The sequence below is a fragment of the Sinohyriopsis cumingii genome, chromosome 2, assembly GCF_028554795.1.
Source record: "Sinohyriopsis cumingii isolate HCF-2022 chromosome 2, ASM2855479v2, whole genome shotgun sequence".
Taxonomy (NCBI): Eukaryota; Metazoa; Mollusca; class Bivalvia; order Unionida; family Unionidae; genus Sinohyriopsis; species Sinohyriopsis cumingii.
Genome location: NC_142962.1, coordinates 152,524,893 through 152,536,664, shown reverse-complemented (window position 1 = coordinate 152,536,664; position 11,772 = coordinate 152,524,893). Strand labels below are relative to the sequence as shown.

The following is an 11,772-nucleotide window of genomic DNA, read 5'->3' as shown; positions in this document are numbered from 1 at the left end:
GATTGCTGATCAATAGGGTTTACTCCGAGAAGAATCCACTCGTAATTTAGCGGCAAAACTTAATGGTAGAGTCTAAGGAAAGACAAAAAATTGGAAAGGTTAGTAAGTTATTTGCTCGATTTTGCAGAATATTTCGGCATCATAATTGTAATTATTTCTAGTATGTGCACTTAATGACTCGGCTCGTTTAGTAAATAAAATTACCTTTGTAGTGTTTCATTTATATGAGTATTGGAGAAATGGTCTTGAACCTTACGTACCGAATTATTATATGCGACGCGGAATTATATAGGTTGTTAACTTGTGATCAGACCTAATGTTGAAATTCTCTATTAAGTTACTTCGTAGTAAACCAGTGCATTGATTAATGCGCTTTAAAGCAAGTGTCAGTTTTTTTATTCATGAAAAGTACCGTCACTAGAATACACAGGTCTAAACAGAAAGCTTATGAAAATAACGATTACTGTTTTAGATCTATATAGCATGATGTTCCGTAAAACAGATGACAATTTATTTTTAAAGTGAATGTATCAATCGTTTTGAGCTATATAATAACAGAGTTGTAAAATATTTTTCACCAAAAATGATGTTGACAAAATATTGACAGAAGAGAAGTATATTCAATTTGTTTTCAAGACCTTGTCACCGTAAGCATTTTCAGTTCTGTAGTTTATGAGTGTACCATTCAGTCGTACTAGGAATACGTACAAAGAAATAATCTGTGGTTTAGGTATTTACACTCTCAAACAATATTTTAAAATCCTTGCAAGTACGAATTAAAAATATTAACAAAAATAAGATGAAAAATATACAAATCATCATCGGTTCTTTGTATCTGAATTGCTGTTGATTTTTTTCTAGTCTAACTGACAATATAACAACTTAGCATGACTTTATTTCCTCTGCTTCTTTTTTCCTCAATATAGCTCGAATTTCGAAAGGTTTTGGCTTGTGTGTTATACCAAACACCCCGTCTAGTTCGTTTATGTTCAGCATTGTGCCCTCCGGTGGCACAAACTCTAACCTCTGGACTAGAGCAGGGATGAAAAGGTCAAGCTCCATTCTAGCCAGGGACTCGCCAACACAATTTCTTCTACCTGTTGAGAAAAAAAAATGTTCAAACTATATAGTATTCAGTATTTCCGTTGTAGGAAATTGATACACTTTTCCGTGTGATAAAATCTAGCATCGAGCGCCAATGAACAATCTTACAAACTGAAAGTTTATCGTGGAGGAGTTGATGTAAGGGTATCGTCGAAAGCCACGAGCCAATATTTGCAATGGTCCTTCTTCATCCATGGTTCCTGCAATAAGATGTTCTCGTTTCCTATGAATATGCACACCCGCTTAACCAGTCTTTCCGAACCTGAATAAAATCGTCTCAGAATGTTAGCCAAGCATGATTTTTCGTGCTGTTGGAACGAGCCGGTCAGTTTTTATTTCCAACACAGTCACTCATCGATTCGTAAAAGGTCGCCGTCTTTGTTTCGTTGTCTTGTTGAAGACATGTTTCTGTTTGTGCATGTTCAAGAAGAACAAGGAAATCTTGTCGCAGTCATTCACTGGTGAAATGTGATTAGCGGATTTTCATCCGTGGCATGCGACGATAGTGAAGGGATAGACAGACTTGCATAAATTCTAAATATTTTTGTACTGTCGCTTCTAACAAGAAACGAAAAATGAAAAGAAAAGTACGCCCTTATTATTCCTCCTTTGCACATGTAATACTATTTATATTTCTATCTCAACAATCCATTGTCATGTATCAGGATAATATATATACCTACCTAAGGAAAACAATTCAAGGTTAAAACGAAGAATAAAAATGTATTTCAAATATTTATTACAAACGATGTAATATATTAAAGATGGAGAATTGCTCCAGAACTATTGTAAGAAATTTGTCAAGCAACTTTTGCAGATTCGTGAAAATATCAGGCAGAAAACAGTCTTTTGTAAATACACGAAATTCAAAAGTTATTTCCATCCATTATTAATACAGGCAATACTATTATGCAATAATATTCCACTCGGTTAATATTAATTATATCAAAGTTTGTGCAATACATTAGTAGATATGACGTATTATATTAAATAATGGCATATAATATATTTTCATCCACAAGGAAATTGTTGTCTTCTTGGCATATTTTTCTTTACAAGTCAACTGCATTGACATGAGAGAAATCAACTAACTAAAGAACTAATCAGAGCGCAATACTTTTGGAAGAGAACAAAAATTGCTGATCATTCAAAATCACGGCTTATTAGCGAACACCTAAACAAATCAAAATCAGTTAGGAGTAGTGGGGGAGAGGGGCAACGCAGTTAAAAGAAATCGAGTTAGAGCTTTGTAAACTATCATTATAAAATGAGATAATTACGTAAAGCCATGTGAGATATGTCTATCTATCATTATTTTGTCAAACTGAGAAGTTAGTCACAAGAATGCATCTGTATTATCTGTGTGGTTTAGAACGCGGAGAAAATTCACATGCTCTTGATATCATCGATCTATTTTATTTATCGTATGAGGAGACGTTCCTCACAAGGAGAAATGTTATGAAATATTGAGTTGAAAATATATTTTACCTGTGAAGAAGGGAATAAATTCGTCCGGTTTTAGTAAGGTCCCTTCCTCGCCAATGAATCTTTCAGGTCGGAACTTCTCCGGGTCACCCCAGATTTTAGGATCAAAAAGCACGGAGTCGATGTCTGGAAGAAGAGTTGTTCCTTTAGGGATGTCAAAGCCCCGGAGTTTTGTATCTACAGAACATGTGTGAGGAAGGCTCACCGTAACAATGTTACAAACTCTAAGAATTTCCATGATGAAGGCCTCGGTGTAAACCAAATTCCGTTTGTCCTGTAAGGACGGCAGTCGGTCTGTTCCAACGATCTCGTTTATCTCACGAAAAACGCGTGCTTGTAAATCTTGTTTGGCAGCAAGGTACAAAAGTGCCCAAGTAATCGTAGTCGTTGTTGTTTCTGTGCCAGCTGAAAACAGATCCAGTACTGTTTTTGTCAGCTGCTTTTCTACAAGATAAAAAGAGTTGTTAAAATGTATTGAAATGGCCCTTAAATTGTGAGTAGGAAGACAAAATAATGATACATAGAAATCAGTATAACAGAGCGATAGATCATGAACATTTTTTCAAACGCACTGTACCAATCAATTTTAATCTACTTAATATATCATCCATAATACAGTAGATCATAAAACTCAAAACTTCTTTAAAAAAAGGAAGGTGATATTAAATTAATCACTTTCAGGTGATAACTTGTAACTATGACGTGGATAACCTCATGATTTATATATATATAAAGTTGAACAATATGTATAGTTTCAACGTGTGGAACCTAATATATTTAGTTTCACGCACATGTAAATGTAGAATCTTTTTGATCTCGATCATTCTTCATTTCCAGTAGGAAAGCATCAATAAAGTCTTCCATTTTGTTCTCGTCGAAGTTCTCCATATGCTTGTCAATAAGGTCGCCTATAAATCCTTCCACATATTTGACATTTCTCAGCGTCTTTTTAACATGAAACAGGTCCCCAGGCAGGTACCGCAGGAAAGGAAAGAAAGCAACTACATTATTGGGTCCATTGTTTTCGAAGTGTTCGTCCAGTATTGTCATTATTTTTCCAAACCTTGGATCGTCATGACTAAAATGTCCTCCAAATATCATAGCATTGATGACATTGGATACGCTAGCTTGTACCAGATGTTGAATACGGAATGGCTTCTCTTTTTGTTTCGCGATCTCGGATAAAAGTATGGATATTTCTGTGTGGATCTTTCCTTCTAGGCTGGTTTTTCCAAATCCGAAATTCCTCAGTGTTGTAAGAGTAAATTTTCGGTGTTCCTTCCAAAGCTCTCCAGAAGTTGCAACTATACCTATAAACAAAATATGAAGTCCTTATTAGACGTTAAGTCGCACAAATAATATTATGTCAGTTAAATTTGGCTTTACAAGCCTTACCATCTTTTAAAACATTAGATTTGGTTGTAAAAAAAAATGTAATCTTGAAAATACTTGTAACAGGATCATTTTGAATGTTTGGATGGTTTTTGTAAAGATTCGTGCAAGGTGCTTGAAATATCATTGAAGACTGTAGCCATCCTCGAATTTTAAAACAAAGGGTAACGGTATCCCAAAAGCCCGAACGGCGTTTGTGGGTGGCAAGGGGGGCGACTGCCCCAGGCCCCGCTTTTGAGGGGGCCCCGCGCTTCAGGTCTAAGGTCGTCGTCCTTATGAGTTATCAAGCTGTATTCTCCGGTAAATTGGAAACGATGATACAGGACGCACGTAATGTACGAAAAGTTGCAAAGTCAGCTTAGTCAACTTCGTAACGCAATTAACAGGTGGCAGCACATATGCAGACAGACATTGCTTCCACTTTGGACTACCAAGATCTCATCCATGAAGTTTCCACACGGAAGGCAAGAAAAGTGGACTTTCGCCTGTGAAGCTGGAAACTTGTAAGGATTTCGTGGCGGTACATAATGTAGAACATCTCTTTTGAAAACACTGAAACTGACGTATATGTGTGGAAGACTGTCATATATTGATATATAACCTAGCCAGCAACTCTTTATTGCATGTCTGATATTGACTTATTGCCAGCTGTGTTTGGTTAATGTAACGAGTTATTAGCAAGACGTCTACATTCAGAGTACACTTGCAATTAAGCAAATTATTGTTCTTAGTTCGTGTTTTCATGTTATTTGAAAAACGACAATAATGATCAGTTTATTAGGCTAAAGATATTGTCGTCAAGTTATTATTTGAAATTTTTTATAAAAAAAAACGTTGTCCACAAACAGGAATTTTTTTATGAATAATGAAAAAACTAAATTCGTGTGACAAATCGCGAAAGTTGATCTAGTCTAGACATAATCAGTGTTTGCAGTAGCATACCAATCGAGATACCGATACTCTGACCCCGCGCGGTCATGGTCGGCCCTAGGCAGCGAGTACTCCTAACGCCGCCTCTGCCCAAAAGAAAGAAAAATACACTGGACAAAAGAAAAGGATAATTAGACATATTTTTAGCGTCGAGGATATTGTAAAAACCATCGTTTCTCTGTCTGCCTGTCCTTTTTTGTTACGAAAGCTCCTCCTGTACCATAGTCTGGTTCCCGACTTCGTATGATTCCTGCGTTGAACTTCCGCTATATGAAGTCAGGCGAACGCCGACGCCATATTTTCACGTGATCAAAATAAATGGCCTCGTGTGAAGAGACACATATTACAAATTTTATCATGCTAAGGCAAGTAATGTGCCTTGCCTAATGACGCACAGTGAATATAATTTATACCTTTTACATCAAAATTGATTTAAGGCGACACGTGGCAGCTTTCGTTTGCCTAAGATCAAGACCAAAATAAGATCTCTTCTACGAAGGCGGGCGGTTGGGGGCCATCCATTTAGTACGTACTCGTGACGCTCACACACACATACACCCCCAATTCTATAGAATGGCCTATATTTAATCGACGCAGAAACGATCAAGGATTAATAATAACGTGTTTAATAAAACAGATAGTCCACCGACGTTGAATATCTGGCTGCATCAAACAAATAAGCTGCGTAACTTTAAAAAGTATGTCTAGTGTCCGCTAAAATTAAAATGCCTACTGAACCCAGTCGAACAGGTTACGTATTACACAAATTGTTTTCGAGGAGTCACCCCCATTTCCTATGCGTACGTACATTATCAGCATATCGCCCATACGCAAGCGTATGCATTTGGGTTACCCCCCTCCCTCTCCATGCGTACGTACTAAATGGGAGGCCCCTTGGGGGAAGGAGCTTGGAGTGGTTTGTCTGGGCATAACAATAATGATTAAATAAAACTACACGTACATGCCAAAATTTGGGATCAATTCTGCATGGTGTTAAGTTAAATAAATTAAAAATTCACTTGTATAAATGAGAACTTCAATATTAATGTAAGTTTAATTAATTAATTTCATTTAATCAATTTAAAATAAATTTAAAAAAACACAGCAGCACATTATAATTTGTATCATGCTGAGGCAAGTAATGTGCCTTGCCTAATGACACACAACAAATACAATTTATGTAAATTATATATCAGTATCAGTGTAAATTTGTTCAAGTAGTGGCATAGCCAAAAATTCTAACATTACTCCACCCAAACTAAAGTCTGGAGCCCCCTCCCCCAAAAGGTAGTTTGATGGTAATTTTAGCTCCAACCCCAAGTTGTGAGGTTTGGTTGGGCGGCTGCTAAACCACTTTTTTAAAGAATCAATTGCAAATGGAATTATTAGGTGACAGTCAGAAATGACCAATATTGTACAGAATATTAGCCTCACCCCCTCATAGAAGATGGTGTGTGTGTGTGTGTGTGTGTGTGTGTGTGATTTAGATTTTTAACGTAGCGTTAACAATTGTTCAGTCATATTGCTACAATATCTGCAGTGTGACAGTTTATAGTGATGTCTAGTTTTGGGGCATCAAGCCGCAGACATGTAGCATGATGTCCTACCCAGTCACATTATCCTGACACCAGGCCGACCAGTCCTAAACACTAACATCTTAATGCTGAGCGCCTAGTGAGGCAGTTCTTAGTACCAATTATATAAGACTTTGGTATGAAGATGATTGGTGTTTTGGTCTTACTGTTTGTCAGAATCTGTATTGTCGTGAACGATACATCTGTATCAATGTACACTTGACCAAGGAATCAATTACAGATCTAAATTTCAGACGATGTAATCTCAGAAACACTTATTTCACAAAATATCGTCACACCCGCCCCTCTTGCGTATAAAAGATATGGAATTTCGGTCTTATATCTTTGGCAAATGAAGGATGTCATGTGTCGCCTTACGTCAATTCCGACGTGAAACATATCAAGGGATTGATAGCAAATGAGTTCTGTTACATGATGCAGTCGGAATGTACAATATTGGACCAATCAAATTCACCCCCTCGTGGACTAGGGTTGCTGTTTGAATCATAATATTTGGCTAAGTCTGAGGTGTAATGTACAACGAGATATTTATATCGATGTAAAATTAATCAAGGAATTTATTGCAACTAGAATATTTTAGATGACCTGGTGTGAAGTGTGCAATATTTGCAAAACAATCGTTACCCTCACCCCCTCGTAAAAGAGGGGTGATATTATCGCTTTATCTTTGGCTATATTTAGGCTGTCGTACATCACCTCAAAAATCAATTTGGACGTAAAATTTATCAAGGAATCAATTGGAGAAGGAATCTATGAGATGACGCAGTGTAAAATGTGCATTATTATCGAAATATCGTTTGTGTGTACCCTTTTCCTTCAACTCCGTCTACTAGAAAAAAAATAGTTGTAAAAATAATTGTATGACGAATTGGTGGTAAAGCTTTAACACAAGATAACGACTGATATAATTCAAATAAAAAATATTAGTAAAGTTCACATTGTCTCCTTAAGGAAAAGAATATTAAAGGAATAAATGTGCCACGGTTAGATTAACTAGATCTCTCCATGTGAGGCCATTTGTTTTGATCACGTGACAATATGGCGTCCGCGTTCGCCTGACTTCGTATAGCGGAGTTCAACGCAGGGAGCATAAGAAGCAGGGAACCAGACTACCTGTACCACTAAATGGCAATTCATGAAACTTTGTAATTATGCTGTTTGGCAACTATCTGCAAGCGGTGTCATCGTTTGATCCGTCCCCAGGGTAATACGGATATACTACTGTAGCTGCCACAGCTATTTGTATATATTTAAAAAGTATATATATTAGAACTTTCGTGTAAAATCATTACACTTTATGTACAGAATAAAAATCATGATTCCATAGCTAGATCATTTTTTGGTTTCTTGTACAATTATCCAATGAAAGTGGAATACGTATGTGAGTATTATATAAGGAATTGAAGAAAGGTTATCACAGTAGAACAATACTAACCTCGGGTCAGCTTTGATTTTGGTTTGGCTGTCTTATGTGTTCATATCGTGCAAAGAAAAAGAAAAAACAACACCGCCAGACCCTTTCCTCTTCAACCACTTCTAAACTAACCTTGATTTTCAGCAATAAGACGTGAAAACAAGGAGTCGGGTCTGTCAGAGAACTCTCCTCCACGTTTTACGAAGACTTCTTTAATGGTCTCGTACCCACTGAAGACAACAACAAGTTTGGGTCCCATATACAGCCGGTAGATGTCGCCATACTGCTTATGCAACCGTCTCAGAGATTTGCGCAAATCTGGATCTGCCGTCAGCTCCCAGGCGTTCCCTATGAAGGGGATGTGCCAGGGCCCTGGTGGACGTTTTGCCCGGCCCTGGCGCTTGTAAATCCATATTGTCAATATCGCTGACAATAGCACTCCAATAGAAACTGGATTTAGATACAAGTCATGTTCAATGGGCTCCATGTATCTGTACTAGAAAAATGACCTGCTTCTAGTTTTAATCTTACGATAGGGAGGTTTACTATCGTGTAAATATAGTTTGACGATAGAGTGTGGACTGAACTTTGCATTCGTATCATGCAAGCTACTGCTTTTTATATCCGATTTCAAAGCCACGTGACTATCTTCATACGTTGTCAAGCACTCTATTGCATAAGGCAAGATGAATCATGCATTTTGGTTCATTAAGTAGGACGCAGTTATAATATTCAATCCCTTCTCTTAACACACACACATAACGTAGGAAGTAAACTTTGCAGTTTTAAAAAAAATACTAAAGTTTCAATTTTTGTGAACCTGATTAGTCCAAATAAGTCAATTAAATTCTTGAACACCATTCACTTTCAGATTCTCTACAATCGTGTGAAGTCCCCTTTCCCCGCCTTCTGGAACCTTTTCTTTTTGCTTTTACTATGAACATTTTCGCGGACATTTTTTTAATCGATTAACTAAGGGACAATGAGATAAAACGTTACGTCTGTCGTAACATGCCAATTTACCACACACGGGCTATTAGAAACACAACTAAGGTATCGGTCAATGGATAAAAGGCTTGCGGGGGTATACATCTGCAACAAGCACTCCACCTTATGACAACCATGGTTTGTTAACCTATAGGATTTAATAAACTCGCTTCTGTTGAGAGACAAATGAGGGCAAAATCCAATCTCCCAAATGACAAAAAGTTCTCCAACCACAGCCTTCTACCAAATCAAATAATGCATCTATCCGGTCACAGATACATTAATCCTGGAAATACTATATTCGGCAACATATGTTATCTTGATTTGATAAAACTCTGCATCGAGTAAATCATTCCCTCATATGAATATCCAACAGATGGAATGCATTTTTTTTCTTCTGCCATTCATAATATTTTATCCATTGTAAATATCTTTTTCTCAGTCCTTTATTGCTATTACACAGTTACGTGTCTAATAATGAACCAATCCACTTCTATCTTCTGCATGTAAACTGATCTTAATCCCTGCTCTATTCCAACTCTACAGTCTCCAGTCTTCGTGACCCTGCCTTCTCATTTCAGACCATGCACCGCCACCCCCATTAGCCTCATAATTAGTAACAGTGTTTTGTCTCTAAAATTTATAAAATTGGGAATATTTTTACCGGTCTCAAAATCCATCACAAATCCCCGTATGTTCATTGTTTCTGGTGTCGTCTGGTCCTCCACTATCAATACACGAATCTGACCCCGAAAATTGTTCAAAGATTGCCTTCGGGCAGTCTTTTCTTTTGTTTGGAGTATTTTCAATATTGCACAAAAGAATTTTTTCATATCGTTAGAACCAGGTTTCCATATTTTACTTCTTGCCTAACGTCAAAGCTTCCATTGGATTCCACGGAAGACCTGGCAGATATTGAGGAAACGAGGTTGACCTCAAGGTCAAAAGTAGCAGATGATACTTTTAGTTGACTTATATTTTATTAACTGCTTTGCGATTATTTTCACAAGGAGAATAATATAAACACATTGAAATGTGCCAAAGTTTTAATATTTTTTCCCTAATTAGAATGGATGTGTTGTGATGATTGATATTTTAATATAAACATCTGATATATTATGGGATGGAAATTCGGCAATGTAATGCATATAATATTTTTCCTCTTCATAACGAACCTCCAATATGGTGGATTGCATGGCTGGTTGAGGCTGCACAACAACATAGGTAAATAGCAAATATCCATCTTTCTTTCTGTGCAAATACTATGACTGTGAATTTCCTGAAATAAATGGGTCCGGGCTTTTGAATAACGGTATATAAGATTAACTAAATTGAGCTGTTAGCATTTTATAAAATTTAAACAAATTTACAAAGATGCCTAACAATTGTGATTTTCTTTTTAAAAGGAAGTACTGAATTATAACTGTAAATGTCTTCTGGCTGAAAAGAAAATCTCTCTCTCCTGTGTGACAAAGTTGTACAACACGAATGACATAGCATGTATGTTTCAATTACACTGTTATATAGTTTATTGTTACGAGCTGCACAAACTATAGTTTTTGTTAGTAATTAAAAAATATAAAACGCAAAGAAATTATTTTACCAAATAAACATAATGAAACAATATGAAACAGCATGAATTTTGTATATGTCATGGCAATACATAACTGTGTGAACGTTGATGGTGTTACCGTGACACATAGCCATATAAGGTGATGGATGGGATTATGTTATGAGCTGTGTTAAGTCCATAGTTGGTGTTAAGGATACGTTTCGACTGCTTGTACAGTATGATTACTTTATTAACAAATGAATTAACTTGAAGGATTTGTAACGTCAATTTATCAATTAAAGACCAATGTATCTCAATATAACTTTAAATAAAACAGATGTACACACAATAAAAAACGTTTTCTTAAAGGTTTAGACAGTTGTTGTTTTCTTTTATAATGTAGCTTTATTTTGTACAGTGTAGCCTTTTAGAAAATTGAAATAAGTCTGTTGGGTCATTGTACGCATCCGTAATTATTATCAACATGACTGAGTAAGGAACGGAATGAAATTTTTATAAATGTTATTAATTTAATATTTTGTCACTGAAATAATAAGTAGTTTCAATCTGCAAATATCTATTAATCCAGCCTAATCTACTAATCATAAAAAGTCAGGTTTAAGCCCTTCGTACGGTGTATACAGCGCTCTTTAACATGCCGCTTTTAACAATATGTAATTAATAGCCTGTTTCGTCATGTAGGTATCAATATTCAACAACATTAAAGACAATATGTAATTAATAGCCTGTATCGTCATGTAGGTATCAATATTCAACAACATTAAAGACAATATGTAATTAATAGCCTGTATCGTCATGTATGTATCAATATTCAACAACATTAAAGACAATATGTAATTAATAGCCTGTATCGTCATGTATGTATCAATATTCAACAACATTAAAGACACTCGACTGATCACTCGTACAAAACATAAAGTCTGAATTTCTATTCTTTGACTAATTATCATATGGTATTAACGCCTGGAGATCTTCAAGTGTAAAACCCATTATAACTGTATCTGATACTTTAAATGCGTGTAAATATACAAAATGCTAAAAGTATATCAGCAACACACAATACAAAAACCATTCATAGACAAGGTAGCATCTAGTACTAAAGGAAAATTAAAAACGTTACAGCTAAAACATAGCACAAAATGCATGGACAATATTTTTACAGTTTGTCTTTATTGTGTGTATTTTATATTTAGCAGGATTTAGACTTCTAATTTTATTTTACATTTTATTCTTATAACGTTAAAATAAGTAATGTTATATTTGGCATGGCCAAATAGCGAACCCTTGACCAG

General features: G+C 36.0%; 1 protein-coding gene across 1 annotated transcript; it reads right to left on the bottom strand.

Moving 5' to 3' along the window:
• Positions 1-373: 373 nt before the first annotated feature.
• Positions 374-8,511, bottom strand: LOC149806106 (cytochrome P450 2H2-like). The gene is made up of 4 exons (XM_089935141.1): positions 8,053-8,511; positions 3,377-3,899; positions 2,593-3,074; positions 374-1,097 (listed from the first exon to the last, which is right to left on the bottom strand). Exons 1-4 carry the CDS (start codon positions 8,405-8,407, stop codon positions 883-885), a joined length of 1,575 nt encoding a protein of 524 aa, XP_089791267.1. The 5' UTR covers positions 8,408-8,511; the 3' UTR covers positions 374-882.
• Between the last annotated feature and the right edge of the window lie 3,261 nt (positions 8,512-11,772).

What these genes read in the sequence shown, in the direction of transcription:
- LOC149806106 (XM_089935141.1), bottom strand. Translation starts at nt 8,407, where the DNA reads ATGGAGCCCATTGAACATGACTTGTATCTAAATCCAGTTTCTATTGGA. An exon ending in TCTTATTGCTGAAAATCAAG is followed by an intron (nt 3,900 to 8,052) that starts GTTAGTTTAGAA and finishes TTTTGTTTATAG; the next exon opens with GTATAGTTGCAACTTCTGGA. An exon ending in GATTCTACATTTACATGTGC is followed by an intron (nt 3,075 to 3,376) that starts GTGAAACTAAAT and finishes TCACAATTTAAG; the next exon opens with GGCCATTTCAATACATTTTA.